This window comes from Balaenoptera musculus, chromosome X, assembly GCF_009873245.2.
Source record: "Balaenoptera musculus isolate JJ_BM4_2016_0621 chromosome X, mBalMus1.pri.v3, whole genome shotgun sequence".
Classification (NCBI taxonomy): domain Eukaryota; kingdom Metazoa; phylum Chordata; class Mammalia; order Artiodactyla; family Balaenopteridae; genus Balaenoptera; species Balaenoptera musculus.
Genome location: NC_045806.1, coordinates 91246231 through 91271334, shown reverse-complemented (window position 1 = coordinate 91271334; position 25104 = coordinate 91246231). Strand labels below are relative to the sequence as shown.

General features: G+C 43.9%; 1 protein-coding gene across 2 annotated transcripts in view; it reads left to right on the top strand.

Moving 5' to 3' along the window:
• COL4A6 (collagen type IV alpha 6 chain) overlaps window positions 1–25104 on the top strand; it is a 288676-nt gene that overhangs the window by 209457 nt on the left and 54115 nt on the right. For both annotated transcript variants that reach the window (XM_036841076.1, XM_036841075.1), the window contains exons 4-8: window positions 7922–8056; window positions 9254–9298; window positions 15526–15642; window positions 18360–18428; window positions 20118–20153. In XM_036841076.1, the coding sequence (XP_036696971.1) occupies window positions 7922–8056; window positions 9254–9298; window positions 15526–15642; window positions 18360–18428; window positions 20118–20153 (402 nt within the window). The remainder of the gene's footprint in view (window positions 1–7921; window positions 8057–9253; window positions 9299–15525; window positions 15643–18359; window positions 18429–20117; window positions 20154–25104) is intronic.

Genomic DNA, 25104 nt, shown 5'->3' with positions numbered 1-25104 from the left:
AAACAAAACATGTAGATGCATGTCTTCATGCCTGGGCTGGCTGCTTCAAACACTGATTATAGCTTAAGAACTAGAAAATAAATGTGTTTTCATTTGGGTGTTGAGGGCAAGACTCTGATACTGCTTCTCAGCTATGGCAGACACTGAGAATTTCGGGGGTTCATTCTTTGGTAGACACCAATCACCTATTTTTTTTTTTCTTTTTGGAAGATGGGAAGGGTCACTGGCTGTGCTGGCAAATTGTAGATTATGCTAACATTATCAAGCTGAACCAGGGCTTCCTGGGCCACCAAATGGATCTGTATATCTGTATAATATGAGTCTTTATCTGCCGACTTCAGACCTATTCTTCACCTGCCGGTGTTCTTTCTCCCTTATTTACTTCTGCAGACAGCGCTAGCCCATTAGTGCTGTTACTAGGAGAGTGGATTGTAGGGCTGTATGGACGGCTGTTTCCGCTTGTCGCAGTAGAAGGAGCCCAGAGTTAATGGGGAGGCCCTGATACTCACTCTGCCACTGACCAGCTGTGTGAAATTAGCAAGCCTCATTGGCTAACCACTTTGTAGCTTGGTGCCCTCCACCTACTTCACAGGTGTATTGTGATGCTCCAAAAGAATGGTGAAAGGAATAGTGTTCTGAAGTTTCTTAAGTAATCTGCCCTTGGGGGGTATCATCGTTAGTTTCCTTCTTACCACATATTTCACGGCTAGGGAGAGATCCCAGCTACTTAGGCCAGAATCTGTGAAGTTCTTACACCCCCTCCGCCCTGGCCTCATAGCTGAGATGGGAACTCCAGCTGAAAAGTAGGGACAAATTGTAGAATTCAAGCCACCTGGTCCCTAGGCTGGAGGTCAGGGATTTCTGCTCCCCTTTTCCCAAAGGCCACAAGGGATTTTTCGGGATGGCAGCAAAGTCTTTTAATCTCATTTTGCCCCTAATGAGACTTGGAAGTGGCCTTCTCAAGGATTCCCACGTTCATATTTAATTCTATATTTTCATTCATTCCACAATTGTGCTTTTTCCACACAATTATGTTTTGAGGGTCTACTGCACACCAGACACTGCATCTCTCAGAGATACCAGGGCAAACGAAGTCAATTGAGCTCCCTGCCCTCTCAGACTTTCCAGTCTAGTGACAGAAACAGGTGCTGAACATCTCCCAAGATGGTCCGAAGGTATCTTAATCCCCACCTCTCCAGAGGTGAACTCATCTTCCTCCCCTAAGCTTCCTCATGTCAGTGAAGAGATCCACTCGGTCGCCCAATCAAGAGACTTGGGAGTCCTCCTTCACACCTCCCTGTCTTACCCACCAATTCCAATCTAGCATCAAGTTCTATCATTTTTAGCCTCTGAAATCTCTCTTAAATCCATCTTGTCCCTGTCTTCACTGCCATGAACCTAGTTCAGGTCACCATTATTTCTCTCCCAGAGATCACAACCTCCTCACTGGGTTCCCCGTCTCTGGTCTTGCTGCCCCATCCACCCCCTTCCACTTGTGATGTGTCCAGAGGTGATACTGTATGAACTTGAGTTAGTCCCTTTCCCTTTCTGGGCTTCAGCTTCTCCACCCTGAACTGGATGATTGCCTAAGTCTGGTGCAGCTCTCTTTTCTGTTGTTCCGTGATCAGATGTTTCTTGCTCGTACTCTAGTGCAGCCATCCAGACTTCCAAAGAAGATATTGATACACCTGGCCCTCTGGCTTCTTGGTGTGTGTATTCATTCATTCATTTCTCCATTCAGCAAACATTTACTGAGCACCCACTGTGTATGAGGCACTGTAGTTAGCACAAGTGATTCAGTGGGAAGTAAGACACAGGTCCTGTCTTCAAGGAGTTCAATCTCTTGGTGGGGGGGTATGAACACAAATAGGCAATCAAGCCCATTCTGTGGAGGGGGGTAATCATGAAAGTTTCCCTGGAAGAGCTGATATCTTGGTTGGAGCCTGAATGATAAATAGGAGCTAGCCAGGAGAACAAAGGCATGTACAAAGGCCCTGAGGCAGGATGCTGGGAGAGACTAAAGCTAGACTGGAGAATGGCAGACCAATTGGGAGGCTGAGGCAACACTCTAGGGGAGAGACGAGGAAGTCCTAAACTAAGGCCATGGAGGCAGAGAAAAATGGACAGGTTTCAGTTATATTTTCAAGGTGGAATTGACAGTCCTTGCTGGTGAATTGGATGTAGAAGATGAGGGAAAGAGAGAGGTCATGGAGGACCCTTGGGTTTCTGGCTTTATCAGCTTTGTAGATGGACTGCTATTTACAGAGTTAGTTCCATTAACTCAGGAGGAAGGATCTGGTTTGGGGAATGAGGCTGGGGAAGAGATGATGGGTTCGGCTTTAGTCTTGTTGAGTTTGAGTTGGCATATCCAGGTGGAGAGGTCTGGTAAGCCATTGGCTATAAGGATCTGGCACACTGAGAAGAGGAATCTGGTCTGGAGGTTCAGACTGGGGAGTCATTAGCTTGTAAATGAGGTCCCTTTGAGGAGAATGAGCACACCCTGAAGAGCTGAGTGCCCAAGAGATCCAGGACATCAGTGCTAAGAGGGGAAATACTCTCCCAGATGTGGAGTGCCCATTCATTCCTGGGCACACATCTCTGCCCCAAAGAGAGTTTCACAATGTTGTCTGTGCATTGCCCACTTATACTTAAGAGAAGGAGCATTAAGTACCCAATTATAACTTCTCCATTTTACCATAAACATGCCTTAAAGAAGAGAGGAAACAGATACGTTCATGCTATCTACCAGGTGTGTTACATTCACTGACTCAAATGCTCCCAATAACCCTACACTAGAGCTATTATTTCTTGGAGCCCTTAGAATCTCAGAGTGGTTAAGTCACTTGCCCAAGGTCACATAGCTATTAAATGGCACTAAGATCTGACTCCAGGTCTGTCCTACTCCAGAGCCTGCACCATGATACCACCTAACAGCACTCCACCACCTCCTGCAGTATAGCCAGATCCTTAAGAAAGCCTGTGCACACCACTTTTCCCTTCTGTGCTTCATAAATATCATTTGCATCCCCTAGCTTAACACTTTGCTCTCCATTAAAATACAGATCCCCTGGGGAGAAGTAAAGCGCTAAGTTGTTGTCAGTCATTTATGCCTCAGTGGGAATGAATTTCAGATTCTTCCTTAAGAACAAATTTTACTTTTATGGGAGAAGGACACTGGAACCTTTAGGGAGGGATAAAAAGGCAGAAATGGGCTTTGTAATGAAAAGTCATTCCCCCCTTAGTTTCATAGTTCTACTTGGTTGGAGGCATGTGCTGTTAAGGTTCTTAGATGCTATTTCTGCATATGTATACTACTTTATATGCCGGCCCATTTCTGGGTCAGCTACCCCAGTTATCTGGGGCTGGGGCTCGGGTGTGGTCTGATCGAAGGTGAAATTAAACTACACACTGGGGACTTCCCTGGTGGCGCAGTGGTTAAGAATCCACCTGCCAATGCAGGGGACACGGGTTCGAGCCCTGGTCCAGGAAGATCCCACATGCCGCGGAGCAACTAAGCCCGTGCGCCACAACTACTGAGCCTGCGCTCTAGAGCCCGCGAGCCACAACTACTGAGCCCGCGTGCGGTAACTACTGAAGCCTGCGCACCTAGAGCCCATGCTGCGCAACAAGAGAAGCCACCGCGGTGAGAAGCCCGCGCATCGCGATGAAGAGTAGCCCCCACTTGCCGCAACTAGAGGAAGCTTGCGCGCAGCAATGAAGACCCAACGCAGCCAAAATAAATAAATAAATAAATAAATATATATATATATATATATATATAAAAAGCCAATGTTGTCCCAAGCATTATCTAAAAAAAAACCACTACATGCTGACCTCAACCCACTGTGGTCAGCAGGAGGCAGCCAGCCTGGGCCTTAGGCTCAAGTCCCAGCTCACTCTCTTGAGAATTAGACCCTGATGTGCATATTTAAAATACCGAGCAGATGGAGGCAGGAGAGCTTGTTGGAAAGACTTGGAGGAGTCCCTTCTGCCCTGTCTGGGTCTATTTGCCAAAATAAATGACATGTATCAGGGCAGGGCATTGGTCCAAGCGCATTGAAATTCTGCTAGCGGTCCGAACAGGGATGATGTTTCAGATTGGTTCTGTGAAATGATCAGTTAGGAAGAGAGAAATGATGTGTGAGCATCTGGTTACTGCAGCCTACTGATGGGGACAGGCCCAGGGGCGGGTCTGGGGTGAGGGGGGGCAGCCTCAAGGACCCCCCAGGACATCTGCCACTGGCAAACAGGGAGAGAGCCACACACTGGCAACGGGTGGTCTAGTTTGAGTCCCACGCTGTTCCTCACTAGCTATGTGACCTAAACAAGTCCTTCCCATTCTCTCTGCCTCCTTTTTCCCCCTGTGTATAAAATAGAGCCTGGATGGAACGGTCCCTAAGGGCCCTTCTTGCTCCAACATTCCGTGACTTCTCTGACACTGGTTTGATTTCCTTTTCTCTGTAGTGGGAGAGAGGGAGAGGCCCACCCACCCACCTGCTTATCTGTAGCCGCTATGTTCTCACACTGCCCTCTGCTGGCCATTGTGAAAAGTGCCACCGATGGCTTCTTCGGAGGAAAACAAGCGAACAAACCAAAAAAAGCACTTCATCATTGATTTAGTATTAAGCGTCAGCAGTACACTGGGCACGGTGACAGAAAGCCTATGCATTGGAGACGAGGGAAAAGATCATACAGCTATACGCACAGAGTAAGCATAGCTAGAGATGGCTGACAGAACAGCCCAAGAAAGAAATGTCTCTCTCAAATTTTTTCTTTGCCATCTTCGTCTGTTCATGGTGCTCTGTGCCACTGTATGAAAGAAAGGACCTCAGTGGATAGGAAGCCTCCTTGTCTCGTATCCTAGGACTGCAGGCTCCAGAAAGGCCTGGCACCACACTAAAGAGGAAGTTCTGGGCCAGCAGCACTTCAGAGGCCTTAAGACATCCCGCAGGCCCTGCTTCCGTCTGAGAGGTTTCTAGCCGGGACCAGCCCAGAAGTACACCTTCCTCCAAGGGGTACCATTTCAAATGCCCCTTTGGAAAAAGAATTCAAATTCAAAGAATCCATGAGCTCTTTCAGAGACTCACTTTAAGCTCTCTGACTGGAATGGAGGAGTCATGTGTGTGCCTATGGTAAATTCAGCCTGCCCTCCCAGCCAAGAGAAAGGGAGCGGGCCATGGAAGCCTGCCTTTTCTGGATGGAATCATATTTCCTGTTAAATCCAGCACGAGAATTGCCTCACTCCTATGTCTCTTTGCTTATTCTTGCTGAGTGTGCACTCACAAAGGCAAGAGACCAGGGCTGGAGTGTGCCAGCCCATATGCCCACACCAAGCGCTGCTCGGGCTCTAGTGATGTGAGCAAGATGGGAACTGGGCCACGCCACAGTCTGCCCTCTCAGTAGCTGTTCAATGGTTTATCATGCTCTCACCTCCCCTCCCTTGATGCGTGAAAGCTTTGGGCAGGGCTCAGATTTCGGTCAAGCATTCAGTGCCCTGACTGCATCTCCTTTGCTGGTAATAACATGGTCTCGGCAAACCTATCGTGCCTCTCATCCTCCCACCAACCAGTCCTTTCCTCCCCCAACAGCTGGTTCTTCTCTGTCTCCCTTGTTCCAGCCTCAGGCAGGCTGCCCTGGCCTCATGCTCACACACACACACACACACACACACACACACACACACACACACGCGCGCGCGCGCGCGCATGCGCGGGTTCTCCCGAACACTTGTTGATGAGTTTCAGCCCTGAAACACTGCCTTCCTCCCATCCCTCCTGTGTCCCTAAACCTCTAAGGGTTCCCTATTTCCTGCCACATCAAGTCTTCAACTTCCCTGCCTTGCTTTCCAGGCCTACTTCAGCTGGGGCCCACTCAGCCTTTCCAGTGTGGCCCGTGACTCCCCTGAGCCGTGGACAGAATGTAAGCATTCCGCAAACCCTCCACGGCCAACCCTGCCTTTGTGTTCCCGCAGCACTTCTGCTCCATTCCGGACTTGAACTGTTTGCAATGGTTTTGTGTACATTAGTCTTGAAAGCTAGGCCCACATTTTAGACTTCTTTGTTAATCCTCAACCACAACCCAGCACTATTTTTTTAAGTGTTGTTCTTTTACTTTTTAGTTGTGTGTGTGTGTATATACAGTGAACATTTATTTTTATTTATTTATTTTTGGCTGTGTTGGGTCTTCGTTTCTGTGCGAGGGCCTTCTCTAGTTGCGGCAAGCGGGGGCCACTCTTCATCGCGGTGTGCGGGCCTCTCACTATCGTGGCCTCTCTTGTTGCGGAGCACAAGCTCCAGACGCGCAGGCTCAGTAGTTGTGGCTCACGGGCCTAGTTGCTCCACGGCATGTGGGATCTTCCCAGACCAGGGCTCGAACCCGTGTCCCCTGCATTGGCAGGCAGATTCTCAACCACTGCGCCACCAGGGAAGCCCCACAGCGAACATTTAGAAGAGTAATAAATAAGAGAATCATTGTAAACAGAAGTCCAACCAACAGGAGGTAAGAGCATAAAAAGTAAAAGTTAACCTCCCACCCCATCATTCCCAGAAATAAGCCTGTTAAGCATTCTGCAGCCTAGCACCCTCTGTAGGTTGCGTGTTAGGGGTCCGGAAAGTTTGATTGGTGGGTGGCATCCGCAGAGAATTGCATCTCCTTGGGAAGAGCATCTTTTACTTCTTTGCAAGAGTCCCAGGTCTTCGTGGGCCTGATTGACAGTGGAAATTTTAGTCCAAAGGCCCCGCATAACTGGCAGCCACTTGCGTCTCCAGTACGTGACTCTAACCACTGCATAAAGCATCTGTCCTCTTCTCAGCCTTTCAAAAGTAAATCTTGAAGGTGAATATTAAAGGGCATGTTTAATGGACTTTTCTCAGAGTTTTGCACAGGTTTGTAGGAAATTGCGGACAGTCGGTAAAAGGGGCTAAGGGGCAGAGATGGAAGTGTTTATGAAAATAGGCTTTCTACCTGATACGGTGTTGTGTTCTCTGAGAGTTAATGCACATTACTAATGGTTTTCATTTTTCTGCCAAGAAAATTCAGTCCCTACTGGGATTTGTTCTAAACAGACTAGCCGGCCTCTGTTGCACCCACTGGGGTTAATTCTCTATCTCGGTCAGCTTGAAAATGTCAGCCTGAACTCTCAGACTTAATTGTTACAGACACTTTATCACCAGGGCATTCAAAATCCTCAGGCTGCTCCCTCTTGCTATCATAATTGATACTTAATGGATATTCTCAGGCTTCTTGGATTTTACACATTCAACACTGTACAGATGGTGGGGAGCGCGGGGGCGGGGAGGAGTAAAGGGAAGAAGAGAGACATAGAGAGGGAGCAAATAAATAATGCGTGTGTGTTCGCTGTGAGTGTCTGTTTCTAGCTGTAGTGCTGGGGTTCTGGGAACTGCCGTCAAAGATAAGCTGACAGGTTGGTTGGTCAACCGTGAGTTTCTGAGTTCTCCTCCCTCTGGCCCACTGAGGCAGTGTTCTCCAGGCACAGCCATTTCCGGACTTCACTGCAAGCATGCGGTTGGCCATTTGGACATGGGTTCGAAAACGTCCTGATGCTCTCCAGAGTTCTGCTCTTTCACTCTTTGGACAACCTGACGGATGGCCTAGCATTAACTAGGAAGAGGACAATATTATCCAGCCTGAATAACTAATCTCCTAAGAAGTACAAAGTTGAAGGATCTTGGTGCACATGAATCTTATTAAATGTGCTTATAAAATATGTTCTATCCAAATAAGCTTAGCAGCCCCTAAAATAGCCTGTTCTGATCCGTGTCTGGAACTTTGGCATGCTTCAGAGGTCTCTAAGCCAAAATTATTTAGTGAAGTGACGACAGTGTTCTTTGTGCATGGGAAAATGGGAAGCGGGGATGGTAAGTCCTCTGTTGCCTAATCGTACTCCTTCTGTCCATCTTAGGGGCGACCAGGACCAATTGGAATTCAAGGTCCAGTGGGTCCTCAAGGATTTCCTGGCCCTAGTGGTTTATCAGGGTTGAAAGGAGAAAGGGGCTCCCCAGGACCTCTGGGACCGTATGGACCAAAAGGAGATAAGGTAAGAACACCAAAGCTTGATTTTTCCTTTGACTCATGGGCTGTAAGTGTGAAGGTAAAAGGTTCTAAATCTCAGTTCTGTTTATTTATGGAAAGAATACTAATCCCAAATACCTTGGTGCCAGGCTACATACTTTAATAAGAGACAGACTGGGTGTTGTGCTGCTACAGCCCATTTTTGGAGAGATTCCCATAGCCAGCAAGTCAGAAAGTGCATGTATAAGCTATTTGCTAGACAAGTGGGCTGACCGTGGTGGGAAGTCATGTGGATTTGAACTGGGCATGGGTCAGAAGGCCAATCAACAGGGCAGCAAAGGAATCCAAGCAAGGGGAACGGGATGCAAGGGGTCAGAATGCTTGGAAACCAGCTGGGCCACAAATATAGGGAAAGAGATGCAAGGAAGATTGGTCATGTCATGGTGACATGGCTGACTGGCTGACTGAGGTTAGCAGTTCGGTTTATGTTATCTACCGATCTTAATCACCTCCTATTCACCCCATTGGTGAGGGAGGGATTCCTACTCTAGGGTCCTGGGGATGGCCAAAGACATGACACCTGACACTGGACAGAAGAGATCAACAACAGGTTTATTAGTCACATACACTCACAGCACAGGGGAGGAGGACACCACACCCCATGCAGGGCCACACAGGGCTTGCGCTGTGGAACAAAATGAGCCAGAAGGGGCTGTGAGAAGCAGACTTTTGTCATGTCAACAGGGTGAGTGCCCCTTGATTCTCGAGGGAGGATATGACTGGCTTGTTTGAATAATTCAGTGGGCCAGCAGAGGACGGAAACCCACTACTCAGGAATAAGCAGGAACTGCACCTGGTCTATTTAATAAGAAAGGTCGTTTGCCCAAGAGACCTTATCTTCAGAAGCAGAGTGGAAAAGGGAACTTTTGCTTAGGCCATTTGAGGCCCTCCCAGTTTTCCCAGATGTCACGGCAGCATGTAATATTGAGCCTTATTTTTAGGTCTTACACCACATTGTCTAAGACAAGAACTGTCCGAGACTTTAGATAGAGGCTAGTGATTGCTTGGAAGTGGAATAGGGAGCAAGGCGATGCAATGTGGGGAGGGAGGTACAAAATACTTCTTAACGACTTAGGTCATGAATCACATGAACAAACCCACTTCATCTAATGGAGATCAGTTATAGCATCTCTTACATTCCTCTCCCTACTCCTTTTTTTAGGGTCCCATGGGAGTTCCTGGCTTTCTTGGCATCAATGGGATTCCGGTGAGTGTGTTCATAGAAGCATTTTTGAAATTTATTTTAATGAAGTGCAGTTGATTTACAATGTTCTGTTAGTTTCTGGTGTACAGCAAAGTGATTCAGTTATACATATATATACATTTTTTTCATATTCTTTTCCATGATGGTTTATCACAGGATACTGAATATAGTTCCCTGTGCTATACAGTAGGACCTTGTTGTTTATCCATTGCATAGAGGCATTTTTAATACAACCTCTAGGTTCTGCCTCATAGCTCAAGCACTTTGGCCTTAACAACACCCTGTCTCAGGCACACATGCTCAGGGTCAAGTGTTGAGATGTGCGTGGTAAGGCTTAAAGGGCAGTGCTCACCCACAGTTTCCTTGGGATTCAGTTACGGGCAGAGCTAAACCATGTGGTTGGGGGATGCAGACACATGTGCAGGCATAAAAGACCATCAGTATCTTAGACAGAATGAGTTAGGTCTTATGGCTTGAGGGGAGCTTTCATTGGGGATGCGGGACTGGTGTGAAGACAGTGCCACATTAGAGCACATACATCCTCATTATAAGAAAATTAAGAGGGTACATGAAATTAGATAGAAAAATACTTAGTGATACCTTAATACATTTAATTTCAATAATTTCTTCTCTTCAGCCTTATTTCAGAGTGAATTTCCCTTTAGTTGTTTTTTTTTGACTCTTAAATACAATTTTTAAAGGTTGCTTTCTATTTACAGTTATTACAGCACATTGGCTATATTCCCTGTGCTGAACAATACATCCTTGAGCCTGTCTTACACCCAATAGTTTGTACCTCCCACTCCCCCATCCCCTATAGTGCCCCTCCCTTCCCCCACCGGTAGCCACTAGTTTGTTCTCTATATCTGTGAGTCTGCTTCTTTTTTGTCATATTCACTAGTTTGTTGTATTTTTTAGATTCCACATATAATTGACATCATACAGTATTTGTCTTTCTCTGTCTGACTTATTTCACTTATCATAACACCCTCCAAGTCCATCCATGTTGCTTTAAATGGCAAAATTTCGGTCTTTTTTATGGCTGAGTGGTATTCCATTGTGGTATATATATACCACATCTTCTTTATCCATTCATCTGTTGATGGACACTTAGGTTGCTTCCATATCTTGGCAATTGTAAATAATGCTGCTATGAACATTGGGGTGCATGTAACTTTTTGAATTAGTGTTTTTGTTTTTTTCGGATATATACCCAGGAGTGGAATTGCTGGGTCATATGATAGTTCTATTTTTATTTTTTTGAGAAACCTCCATACCGTTTTCCACAGTGGCTGCACCAATTTACATTCCCACCAACAGTGTAGGAGGGTTCCCTTTTCTCTACATCCTCGTCAACATTTGTTATTTGTGTTCTTTTTGAGGATAGCCATTCTGTGATAGATGTGAGGTCATACCTCATTGTGGTTTTCATTTGCATCTCCTGATGATTAGTGATGTTGAGCATTTTTTCATGTGCCTGTTGGCCACCTGCATTTCTTCTTTGGAAAAATGTCTATTTAGTTCTTCTACCCATTTTTTAATTGGGTTGTTTGTTTTTTTGATATTGAGTTGTATGAGCTGTTTATATATGTTGGATATTAACCCCTTATCAGTCATATCATTTGCAAATATCTTCTCCCATTCATTAGGTTGTTTTTTTGCTTTGTTGATGGTTTTTACAAAGTGGCTACTCCTAAGGTCACTTGGAGACAGCCTCTTCCATTCATCCTGAGGAACTGGCTTTGCTGGAGATAAGTGGGGAGTCTGGAGCTTGCAGACATCTCCTTTTCCCATTCCATCCAGCCCAATCCCTTAATTTCTCCATTTTCACCCAATATCCCTACTTATCCTGCCACTGGAGATTGCATGGTAACATTTCTCCAGCCTTTAAGATACAGTATTTGGAACTTACTGCTATCACTTTTTAGTTATATCCTTCAGCACTTCTCTATATATTTAATCTTTAGCCTGGACTGTGTTTGCCTCTAGCAGTGGTTTTCAACCTTAAGAGAAGAACCAACTCTTGTGTAGAAGCTCAGCATATATAGAACAGGAAAAAATGGAGCTCCTCCATTTGAGGGAAGTCCTACAGCATGCCTTTATCTTTCAAACAACCTCTAAGGGGTTCTTTTGAATCATATCAAAGCAGTTTGGTAAACTCTTGACTTAACAGCTTCTTGTGTTACACTACATAATCATCTAGTATCAGCTAAGGGGGTTCAAATTTCTTTGTGCCAATCTATAGGTATTTCTTGAGTACCCGCTATGTGCTAGCACTCTACTATGGGAATACAAAAAAGGCATATGGCTCTGCCCTCAAAGGTATTATCATCTGATTCACTTTATCCCCAGATCTCGTATACATTTGTGGATTTGGAGAATAGAAGGCTCACTTACCTTGTATTTGTTATACGTATCAACAAATTGGCCATCATATTTCTGCCTGTTATTCAACTGCAGAGTCTGCAAAATGCCCAGGAAGGGGCCAGTGGGGAAATAAGTGGATGGGGTTGGCCACCCTTTTAAGCCATCCCCTGGCGTTTTCTCATGGCTGTGTTCTATGACCACGTCATCCAGAGTCTCCACTCAGAATGTGTATCTTGTGGGAACCAATGGGTGAGGGAAACTAGCAAACTGGAGGCCACCTCTTCCATTCATCCTGCGGAGCTGGCTTCACCAGAGATGAGTGGAGGATATGAAGCTAGCAACAGTACTATACCGTTCCTCCTGTAGTCTCTTTTTAATGGGGGCTGGAAGGAAATGAATCCTGTGAAGCAGAGGCTGATTCCGGTTCTGAGCTGGAACCCACCCTGGAGTCCAGCTGGACACTTCTGCCTCCAACTTGTGGCCAACAGAGCCAGAGGGCTTCTAGAAATTGACCACTTCTCTTTGAGGGCTTCGTTGCTTGGGAGAATGAGTCGCAGCTGTCCAGATTCCTCCAAATGAGTGCGCTGCTCCCAGTAGAAGTCCCCACTCCCTTGGCCCTTCGCTTGGCCCTTCCCTTGACCTAAGGTTGTACATTTTTTCTTTTGACTTTCAATCGCTTTAGCTTCAGGCTCCAAGCCTCACTTACTCTAAGAAATTATTATCCCCTGTTCCCTCCCTCTCTTCCAGCTATTCATGATGTATTAATGAGCACCTCCTGTTGACAGCTTACGTCTCCTTTCCATCTCTATTCTTCCAGGAGTCTTTGGTGTCTGTCCCACACACTCTAGCTCCTTATTACATATGGTGCATGGTATTTATTGACTGTCTTGTATGATAGCCTTATCTAGCTCCTTGAAAGCACAGAGTCTGTCTTCTGCTCCCCTCAGAGGCCTCAGAGACCCCAGGGCTAAATTCAGCATAGAGTAGGAACTCCAGAAATATTGGGGGGACTGACTCCAACCTCTAGTGCCTATAGAAGCAGCAGTTCTCAGACTGGCAAGACTCCCTCAGACAGAGGAAAACACAGATACCCTCGGCCCAGCCAGACTAATTATTTTGCCCAACTTTCAGTAGCACTTTATTAAGCCATTTGGCTAAAACCAACAGCTTCCCCAAAACACATCTTACTAAACTGGATCACTGCACAAATCTGGTTTCCCCTCTTAATATTGGCGGACTGCTCACATCTGTGTCACTGGTTTTGGTCCCAGAACTCCATTTTTGCTGTCATGGAGACACTTTCCACATGAATGAGCAAGAGCATCCAAGTCTGTGCACTGAGGGGCACGGCCACCAGTTGAGAGTGAACAAACAAGCAGTCATCAAGATATTCAACATTAAAACAACGTGGACGAGGGGCGGTAGGGCTGTGGCTTTTAACGATATCACAGCTGTGAGTTGGGCTGTTGGCACCCACAAGAAATGTAGGTTGAGCCAATGTTTTCAGTTCAAATAAGTTGGAAGCAGAAGTTTTCAAGTTATCCTTTGCAATTTATGTTTAGCTTTTCCCATGGAGTCAATCTCAAACATTTCCCCGCCTAGAGACTCATAAATGAACACACCAGGTTTATATCTTCAAAGTGACCACGTACCACTCACCAAATGGAAACTTTTCCTTTGCACTCTGGGTTCTGAGGAACATTGGTTTTCTGGAATACAGCACATCCACCTATTCTGTGTGTTCAATCCCCTGTGATTATATAGAACCGTGGTTTTCTCCCTCAAAGAGCTGCATTCCCTTGGAGAGCTGGCACACACATATGTAAAGTCATTATCTCTACCCAGAAAGGGCAGAACCAAGGTCCCAGGACTAAGGAAGATCCCTAGCACTGAGCCAGCCTGTTGTCTTGTCTTAACTCATCTCTGTTACCCAGTTGAGAGATAATCCCTAGCAAACTTGGCCGGGACATTTTAAAATGGTGATTAGGATCCCAGGAAGAAATAGACACTCCACCTGAAGGGGTCGACTAAATAGAGTTAAGTGAAGGGTTTATTTAAAGGATGCAAGCAGGGTTAAGGGAAACAGCAGTGCAGGGTGAAGCAACCAGCACAAAGCTGTTACCACCCCTAGTCCCAAAGGGGAAAGGAGGAATGGTAATACTGGAACCCTGTAAGACCTGGAACCATGGAATAACAGTTGCCCAGTGGGAGCTAAGATTATAGAGAAATGTGGCCATTGCCAGAAATATAGCCAAGGAGGGAGGGCATGGGAGAAATAAACAATCTGTGCTCGTCCTTCTCGTGCTCTCCCATCTCCTGCTTGTGCCTCCCAGTGACCAAATATAACTGGAAGACAGAGGGAAAGGGAGCCTAGACAGTACCATCCGTGAAGGTCAGCCTCCCAAGGCACAGATCTAGGGAAGGTAGAGTGTAGATCTTCAGGGCAAACAGGAATAGCCATCTCATTTGGTAATAAAATGTTGATGACTCTAGTAAGCTGTCTCAGTTTCCCCAGTGCAACTAAAACTCCTCACCTGAGTCTGGAGAGGCACAGCTTATAACAGGTTTATTGCAAAGATATGTTTATTGACCACTTCTCTGGACTCTGCATTCCATGAGTCCAGCAGTCTAGACTCATACTCTTGCATTAACAGATCATCTATCTCCTACAACTATAATAGCAATGAAAATGAAACAGAATTCTATGGAGCATTCTCACAATAAGCATTTGACAAAAGGTTGTTTCCTCTAATAATTTGAAAAGTTGATTTTTGAACACATGGCATGTTTCCCTCAAATCATTAAATATATACACATATATATTATATACATATATATTATACATATATGTATATATATTTTAAAGCCAAATATATATTTTATATATATTTTAAAGCCAAATAAAATATATGTATATACATGTATATATATATGTGTATGTGTGTGTGTGTGTGTGTGTGTGTGTGTGTGTGTGTGTGTGTATATATTTGGCTTTTAAAAGTGTGTATGGGAGGGTGGGAGTCTACCTTTTATTGACCCATCTAGATTTTTGGTCTTTCAGGTCATCTCTTTGTTCCATACCCAACACACAACCTGCTTTTGATAGATTGAAAAAGATATATTTCCTACAAAGAGGTAGATTCTATGCACCAAGGAAGCACAGAATTATTGAATTCAGACACCAACTGTATGTGAATGATTACTGATTCCCCAGCAAAACAACTGCCTCAGTAATGAGTATGAAGAAGAGAAGATGCAGTTCCCTGACTGAAGCAATAGCATGACGTGAGATAATGACAAAATAAGGTTCAAAGTGTGGTTCTTCCTTGACTTGTTTATTTTTGACCAAGCAGCATTCAGGAGAGGTGGTGCTATGGAAACTCCTGCTCTTGACCAAAATCCAGCCTCATTTCCCATGCAGAGCTTCCCATACAGAAAGCCGTGCCAGGCTACCCAGGTTTCAGTCTGTTCTGAGGAATTTCCAAGGCCTGGCATGATGCCCTGTTGGTAGCAGTCCAGCTGCCTGGCAGCTAAGCCCCATCTTAGTACATCTTAGTACATCTTTGTACTGAAGGAAGGTGAAGTTGCAGCAACCTGTGTAGCCCATCTCTTCATGTTTGATCCCTTTGGTTTCAGCTTGGATCCTATTAAAGCATCGATCTTTTGGGGAGGGCTAACACCGAGCTGTCATCAGCCACCTACACCTGAGTATAATGAACAGCGATGGCAACAGAGGTGATGGGGCAAAGGGAGTGGACAAGGAGCCAGAGTTTGACAGCATCCTTGACTTCTCTCACTGTGGAGCTTGTCAGAGTAGCTGAGAGTCCTGTGACTGACTTGATCCCTTCTTTCTCTTTGAACAGGGCCACCCTGGACAGCCAGGGCCCAGAGGCCCACCTGGCCTGGATGGCTGTAATGGAACTCAAGGAGCTGTTGGATTTCCAGGCCCCGATGGCTATCCCGGGCTTCTCGGACCACCCGTATGCTGCCAGATCTTTGTACATTATTTCAAATGGCTTTGCTTGCCTCCAAGTGTGCCCTATCTTCTGCTTCTCTGGAGCGCTCGTTAAGTAGCCGAGGGGCAACCACTGCAGCCCCTTGTCCAATGCAGGAGTGTGTGCTTGCAGCACCACAACATTAAAAGTCTAAAGAAGAACACCAGTTGCAGGGAAGTGTACACATGCTACACTACTTAGGGTTTGGTTTTTTTTAATGATGCTTTTAGAGTTGGCAAGATTGTGAAAAAACTGTAGTAAATTTTAGAGCAAAGTACGCACTTGGGCTATTTGACATTTTCCCACATTAGACGATATTGGGAGATGCAGTACTTGGAAGGCTTACATGGGATCATGGGAGCACTAACAGTGACCCAAAGGGCTTGGCAAGCTTGGTCTCTACTAGCGATTCTTAACCAGCGGTGATTTTGCCCCGCCCCTCACCCCCGGGGACATTTGACAGTTATTATTGACACTTTGGGTCTTCATAACTGGGGGTGTGCTACTGGCACAGGATAGCCCCCCATCACAACATCAAGGAATCATCTGTCCCAAAGTATCAATAGTGAGAAATAGTTGAGAAATCCTGCTCTACACTGACGTAGTTTTCCCTCTTCCCACCCACTCCCCACATCACAACCCTCAGTTCTGGGATTGTTAAGACGTTTATTGGATCTTGGTGTCATCACTTTTATTTCATTCCATTCATCCAGATAGAGCTCAAATATTTAGATCTAAAAGGTCTCTAAAAGATACCATCCCCTTGCAAGGCTGCTTTTATGAGTGGCTGGAAAGAGAAAAATAACACATTTCAAGCCCATTCTCAACCTCATTTGAAATAATCTAAGAGAATAAGGGTACTGATGTGATACATTTAGCTAGAAATTGCACTATCTGTTAGATTCCATAGCTACGTGAATTAATTGGCGTTTTACTGGAAGAGCATTGCCTTCAGTGACCAAGTTGTGGGTGTGAGTGCATACGTGAGAAGGTGAGATGGACAAAGCACAAGCGCCAGATTGGCATAAGGACCTTCAGAACTAAGGACCAAACCAATATACAGCAGGGAGTGGGGGAGAAAGATGTATTACCAACATAATATGAGCTGTTTGAGTCACAAAGGCCTCCAAACACTGCCATGGCAACAGGGGAGGAAAGCAAATCACATCTGTGTTAAGACAATGGAAATCCAGCAAAGTAAGGAATCACTGCCCCCAAGAGGGAGAAAAGAAATCTTGAGGTAATAAACAGCCCCTGACAGCCAAAGGACCAGGGTAAAACCTAATCCTGTCCCTAAACCTCCCCTTAAGCCTAAATAGGAACTTGGGTGTGTATTTTACTAAGCTGAACCTTACTAACCCTGCTGAATACTGAATGGATATCCTTTGAATCTTCTTTGATGAAAGTAGTGGCCATGAGAATAAGGGGGAATAGGAAGTGTTAGGAAAGAAACTGGTTTGTGCTTCTGGAACCACATTGTACTTTTATTATACCTATGGACCTTGAACTCAGGAATCCTTCATTCAATCAACGCTTCAGTCCCCAAAGCTTAGCCCTACCCCCAACACTAATCCCAACTTCCCCTTAGGTACAGGGATATTGATTTTCCCCAGGAGGCCAACATCTAGCAGATATTAGGCGGCATCTGCCACTGAGACATTAAAAAGTCTGGCTGACTGGATGGGTTGGGCATACTTTGAACTGTTTTCCATGTTAACAGTGAGACACACCAGCCTCTTAGACAGGTGTAGAAACTGAAGCTGTATGGTAGAAGCACAGGATGGAGATGGTTTTGTAGCTATATCTTAGACCAGGCGTCTGCAAACTGGCCCATGGGACCCTTGTCCCATGGCTTGTTTTTCCATTTTTAAAAGATTGTGAAGGGCTTCCCAGGTGGCGCAGTGGTTGAGAATCTGCCTGCCAGTGCAGGGGACATGGGTTCGAGCCCTGGTCTGGGAAGATCCCACATGCCGCGGAGCAACTAGGCCCGTGAGCCACAATTGCTGAGCCTGCGCGTCTGGAGCCTGTGCTCCGCAACAAGAGAGGCCGCGATAGTGAGAGGCCCGCGCACCGCGATGAAGAGTGGCCCCCACTTGCCGCAACTAGAGAAAGCCCTCACACAGAAACGAAGACCCAACACAGCCATAAATAAATAAATAAATAAATAAAATTTAAAATAAATAAATAAATAAATAAAAAATAAAAGATTGTGAAGAAAAACAGAAGAATATGAAACAGAGCACAGATATGGCCCACAAAGCCTATATTATTTACTATCTGGCTCTTTACAGAAAAAGTCCACTAACCTCTGTCCTAGACCTAGTCCCTGTCAGTGACGTGTACCTGTGAGATATGGAGCAGGTGAGCTATATAGGCTTATAAACGGCATGTGTATTATATGTGGATGTTCAGATTGGTACTCTGAATAGATTCAAAGTCTACTTTCTAATCCCTTTACAGACTTCTGACTTGGAGGCTGGGGGAGCAGGCATGCAGCTCTGAGACACAGCACAGTTCAGGGGATGTACTTTGCCCCCTTGGCATGGCCAACTCTGCCATAGAATAAGCCACATGGTTTCAGGCTCTTGCATTTCCATCCTCTATCTGATCAGATCATACTACTAACAATACTGTGTGTGTGTGTGTCTGTGTGTGTGTGTATGTGCGTGCATTTCTTCACAAAATTTTCTTATTTTACTCAGGGGCTTCCTGGTCAGAAAGGCTCTAAAGGTGAACCTATCCTTGCCCAAGGTAGTTTCAAAGGAATGAAGGTAAGAGCCTCTAAGGCAGACAGCTGAGTAGGCTATAAGCTGAGTTCCCCAGGATGGAGCCCCACATCCAATGAAAACATTTCCAGAACTAGCATCTGCGTCTCTATTTAAGGCGCAGACCAAGCTGGATTTAAAAAGAATCCAGAGCTTTTTGTGGTGGAAACATTGACAGTAATGTTTGCAACCATACTGTCAAAAAGATTTGCTTTGTAAGATCTAGGCCAAAAATAGGAGACAGATCAGCAAACAAACAATTTGCATGGGTGTCATTTTCCTTGACAAGCCGAGACATTTCCTGGAGGCAGATACCTTTTGTCTACTACAGAATCTTTGATGTCTGCATACCTTGGTTTGAAGCCATGTATGTCTCTGCCCATCTTAACATGGCCACCAGCCCAGGATCATGGCTCCGCCCTTTTCTGTACCTGCATACCAGCCATCACCCTCGCTGGGCCCCTGGCTATCTACAAAAGTTGCCCATCAACTCTGCAGCTGGCTGGAAACTTTCATCTCTTCCTGGAATTGACAAGAACCTTTTGTATTCTTGTGGCTGTATTCTTGGTGTATGCTCCCTGGTATCCTGTGGGCCTTCAGTAAACTCTGGTGCCAAATGACTGACCCTAATCCCTTGCAGAGTGGGAAGGGCGCCCATCATTTCCCTGGGAGCAGACAGGAATCTATGTGTGCAACATCTGAGGGGAAGATGCACCCAAGCTCACTCAGCTGAAGATGGCACCTTTCTGTCTTCCACCCATGCACAGAGCCAGAAATATTGGAAATCACTTTGGAAGGCAGTGATGGGTGTGGGTAGCTGAGAACTGAAGAAGGTACAGGGTTTGGGTTCTTGGCTATAGAAGCCATAGCTGAAGATGGAATGTTAGACTTGGAAAGGACCTCATGATTGTCAGATTCATGTTGCTCGTTTTACAGATAGAAAAACTGAGGTAGCCTGAGGCTATGTGACTTGCTCACAGGCACAAGCCAGCTTCCCAAAGAGCTAAAACCCAGGCAGCGCTCTTCCCAGGTTGCAGAGAGCTGATTTTTCACTGTAAGCCAAGCGGGGTAAGACTAGCAGGTGTCAAAATGTGACCATTGTTGTAACAAACATTGATTAAATGGTTTTGCCAAAAGCCAAAGAGACCCTGGACCCAGCGGAACACAGCAATTTCCACAAGATGGTTATATTACAGATTCATACGGTGACTTAAGATGCTGCAAAGTAATTAAAACGTAATCAGAGACTATATGCTTTATTGATTCTCCCTTGAAATGTCTGATTTGCATTGTATACATATGGGCACAGATTCTCTGGGAATGAAGGCACACCGGAAGGTAGCTTTGCTTTCCTCCAAAAAGAGCAGGAAAATCACCAGCCCCCAGAAGCAGTTTCTAATTGATAAGTTCCTAGCAAAGGTGAAAATTAATTAATCCAAGTAAAATATGAATTCCTGTTCAACCAAGGCTATAATATTTTTCTTCTAGAGTCTAGATTTTTCTTAGGAAAAAAAAAAAGTAGATGGTTGAATCTGTCCAATTCATGCATTATTTAAAACACAAGACCTTGACAGAGGAGGCCCAAGCTTCAGTGATGCGTTTTTATGCCTATTGCATCTTAGGTCAGTTATCTGTGAAATACCACAAGCTTAATGTATTCATCTCTTCAATGTCCTGCCTTTGTCTGTTTCTCAGGGGGAGCCTGGGCTGCCCGGACTGGATGGAATCACTGTAAGTTGTTACCTATGTGTTGAGCTCCCAATGTTTGTCTAGTCAACAGTACCAATGACCCCTTTTCATTCCTCTCTACGGTGTTCGAAGGTCTTTGTAGACCTTCTCAAGGACAATCCAGAGAGGTAAAGTAGAATAGATCACTCTATTGACATTTTCCAAATGAGAAAGTACTGAGAGGATGGACTGCCTACCTCCAGTGACATGGCAGGCTGGCTTTCAGACCTCTCGGCCAGGGACCTGCATCCTCCCTGGGATGTATTAGGAAAGAATTTTGCCTGTCATTTGGCAAGCATTTATTAAGTGTTTTCTGTGTGTTCAGAGTACTGTGGGTAAAATAAAAGAAGCAAAACACTCTTCTTTACAAGGTATTCCATGTAGAAAAAATTTTTAGGGACTCAATAAGAGTGAGTCCATGAAAGGCCATGAGTTGTATTAATAAGAGCTTTGTTTTTCCTTGACTTTCCACATTGTCATCATTTTCCTTTGAAGTGGCTTCAGAAAGGCCCCTTCTCTCCTCCTCTTTTCCTGTATCACGGTTCCTTCCTTTCTTCTTCCATTCCAGAACAGATACTGAGCAGAACAGATACTGAGCAAAGGGCTAGGAGTGATCCCTGAGACAATTCAGACACGGTCTCTGCACACACACACCTCCCACCCCAAGATGTGAAAAACTAGTCGGAATGTGGCGTAAGGATTCCACCGACAGCATCAAGAAAGAGATGCTGTCCACCTAAGGCTACATCATGAGAAACTTTATATCTAAGAGAAGGTAGCCTCTGAAAAGTGTGGGTGACACTTAGGCTGGCTGGCAATGGGAGGAAGCTTTCTAAACAGAGAGACTAGTGTGAGCAAGCACATATGTAAACAGAGATGAGTGAGGACCAAGGGCGTAGAGGTCTCCTAGAGTGAAACAGCATTGGCTTAGATGGTGTGTTAACTAAATCTGTAGAATAGCATCCAGTGTATTTGCTGCATAACTTCTCTTAGAGATGCCTTTCCCTGCCCCCAGAAGCACAGTGTTTGTCTGCATATACAGACATGATAAATGAACCACTTAGATTTGGGGAGGGGGGTGGTTCCTGGCTGGATAAGAGATTTGTGATCAGTAAGGAGACCACAGGTTATTAGTTATTGTCAGAGCAATGTTCTACTCTCATATACTCCTGGGGAACCTTTGAACCCCTACTTTCTCTTCCTCCTGTCTAAGTCTCAACTTCACTTAGCCTCTCCATCCCTTACCTAAGCACATATCACCTTATTGCTGCTCCCCAACTTTAACAGGGCCATGCATTTTCCCATACCATCTTTCTCTTCAGATTTCGTTCTCTTGCTTTTAATATTGGCATTATTCATTTCAAAGTATCTTCTAGTTTCCCTTCGGATTTTTTCTTTGACCCATGGAGATTTGTGGTGTTTAATTTCCCCAAGTTTGTGACTTTCCAGATATCTTTATATTATTGATTTCTAGTTTGATTTTATTGCAGTTAGAGAGCATATTCTGGATGATTTCAATGCTTTTAAATTTGTTAAGTTTTATTTTATGGCCCAATCTATGAAACTATCTTGGTGAATGTTCCATATGTACTTGAAGAGACTATGTATTCAGCTGGTTGGGGCAGGTATAGTGATCTAAAGAATATCCATTAGGTCAAGGTAGTTTATAATGTGGTTTGGATCTTCTTTGTCCTCACTGATATTTTTGTTTAGTTGTTCTATTAATTACTGAGGGAGGGATGTTAAAATCTCCATCTAGAATCGTGAATTTATCTATTTCTCCTTACAGTTCCATCAGTCTTTGCTTCATGTATTTTGAAGCTCCTGCTAATAGGTGCATACACATCTAAGATATATATCTTCTTGATGAATTGAACTATTTTACTGTTACGAAATGCCCCCTCTTTATCTCTAGTAATATTCTTTGTCTCAAAGTTTACTTTATCTGATATTAATATAACTTTTTTCTTTTGTAAGTTTTTGGTTTTTTCATCACTTTAATATGAAAATTTTCAAATAGAGAGCAAAGTTGAAGAAAGTTTTCAGTGAACACCTGTACCATGAATACTTTATTCTACTTGCTTTACCACACTTCCATCCATCAAGCCATCTTATTTTTGATGCATTTCAAAGTTAATTGCAGACAATAGTACTCTTACCCCTAAATACTACAGCATGCCTACCATTAGCTACACTTCAAATTTTGTTTACAATTTTTCTTTTTATGTAAAATTTACATATAATGAAATACACAAATCTTAAATGTGCATTTGCTGCTTTTTGACAAATGCACACTTCTGTGTAACTCAAACCCTCTTAAGGTGCAGACCATTCCCATCACCTCAGAAAGTTCCCTCCTGCTCCTTCCCGCTGCACATCACAGACAATCACTGTTCTGATTTTTTTCTATCATAGATAAGTGTTCTCTATTCTAGAACTTCATACAAAGAGAATAATACAATATGTAGCCTTCGGGGTCTGGCTTCCTTCACTTAGAACAGTACTTTTGAGGTTCATCCTCATTGTTTCATATATCAATAATTTGTTACTTTTTATTGTTGAGTATTATTCTACATATAGATGTATCAGTTTTTTTAAATCAATCCTAGTATCAGTGGACACCTGAGATATTTCCAATTCTTTTTAATTTTATTGAAGTATAGTTGATTTACAATGTTGTGTTAATTTCTGCTGTATAGAAAAGTGACTCAGATATATATATATATATATACACATATATACATATATATATATAAATTCTTTTTCCTATTCTTTTCCATTATGGTTTGTCATAGGATATTGAATATAGTTCCCTGTGCTATACAGTAGGACCTTGTTGTTTATCCATCCTGTGTATGTTTGCATCTGCTAATCCCAAACTCCCAATCCTTCCCTCCCCCACTCCCCTCCCCTTTGACAACCACAAGTCTGTTCTCTATGTCTGTGAGTCTGTTTCTGTTTCGTAGATAAGTTCATTTCTGTCGTATTTTAGATTCCACATATAAGTGATATCATATGGTATTTGTCTTTCTCTTTCTGACTTACTTCACTTAGTATGATGATCTCTAGGTCCATCCATGTTGCTGCAAATAGCATTATTTCATTCTTTTTATGGCTGAGTAGTATTCCATGGTATAAATATACCACATCTTCTTTATCCATTCATCTGACATTTTCAATTTTTAACTATTATTATTTTTTCTTTTTTTTCACATATTTATAGGAATATAATTGCTTTACATTGTTGTGTTAGTTTCTGCTGTATAACAAAGTGAATCAGCTATACGTATACTTATATCCCCATATCCCCTCCCTCTTGTGCCTCCCTCCCACCCTCCCAATCCCACCCCTCTAGGTGGTCACAAAGCACCAAGCTGATCTCCATGTGCTATGCAGCTGCTTCCCACTAGCTATCTATTTTACATTTGGTAGTGTATATATGTCCATGCCACTCTCTCACTTCGTCCCAGCTTACCCTTACCCCTCCCCATGTCCTCAAGTCCATTCTCTACGTCTGCGTCTTTATTCCTGTCCTGCCCCTAGGTTCTTCAGAACCAATTTTTTTTTAGATTGCATATATATGTGTTAGCATACAGTATTTGTTTTTTCTCTTTCTGACTTACTTCACTCTGTATGACAAACTCTAGGTCCATCCACCTCACTACAAATAACTCAATTTCATTTCTTCTTATGGTTGAGTAATATTCCATGCTATATATGTGCCACATCTTCTTTATCCATTCATCTGTCGATGGACACTTAGGTTGCTTCCATGTCCTGGCTATTGTAAATAGAGCTGCAATGAACATTGTGGTGCATGACTCTTTTTGAATTATGGTTTTCTCAGGGTATATGCCCAGTAGTGGGATTGCTGGCTCGTATGGTAGTTCTATTTTTAGGTTTTTAAGGAACCTCCATACTGTTCTCCATAGTGGCTGTATCAATTTACATTCCAACCAACAAGAGGGTTCCCTTTTCTCCACACCCTCTCTAGTATTTATTCTTTGTAGATATTTTCATGATGGCCATTCTGACCGGTGTGAGGTAATACCTCATTGTAGTTTTGATTTGCATTTCTCTAAAGATTAGTGATGTTGAGCATCCTTTCATGTGTTTGTTGGCAATCTGTATTCCTTCTTTGGAGAAATGTCTATTTAGGTCTTCTGCCCATTTTTGGATTGAGTTGTTTGTTTTTTGGTATTGAGCTGTATGAGCTGCATTAGCTGCTTGTATATTTTGGAGATTAATCCTTTGTCAGTTGCTTCATTTGCAAATATTTTCTCCCATTCTGAGGGTTATCTTTTCATCTTGTTTATGGTTTCCTTTGCTGTGCAAAAGCTTTGAAGTTTCATTAGGTCCCATTTGTTTATTTTTGTTTTTATTTCCATTTCTCTAGGAGGTGGGTCAAAAAGGATCTTGCTGTGATTTATGTCATAGAGTGTTCTGCCTATGTTTTCCTCTAAGAGTTTTATAGTGTCTGGCCTTATATTTAGGTCTTTAATCCATTTTGAGTTTATTTTTGTGTGTGGTGTTAGGGAGTGTTCTAATTTCATAGTTTTACATGTAGCTGTCCAGTTTTCCCAGCACCACTTATTGAAGAGGCTGTCTTTTCTCCATTGTATATTCTTGCCTCCTTTATCAAAAATAAGGTGACCATATGTGCGTGGGTTTATCTCTGGGCTTTCTATCCTGTTCCATTGGTCTGTATTTCTGTTTTTGTGCCAGTACCATATTGTCTTGATTACTGTAGCTTTGTAGTATAGTCTGAAGCCAGGGAGCCTGTTTCCTCCAGCTCCATTTTTCTTTCTCAAGATTGCTTTGGCTCTTCGGGGTCTTTTGTGTTTCCATACAAATTGTGAAATTTTTTGTTCTAGTTCTGTGAAAAATGCCAGTGGTAGTTTGATAGGGATTGCATTGAATCTGTAGATTGCTTTGGATAGTATAGTCATTTTCA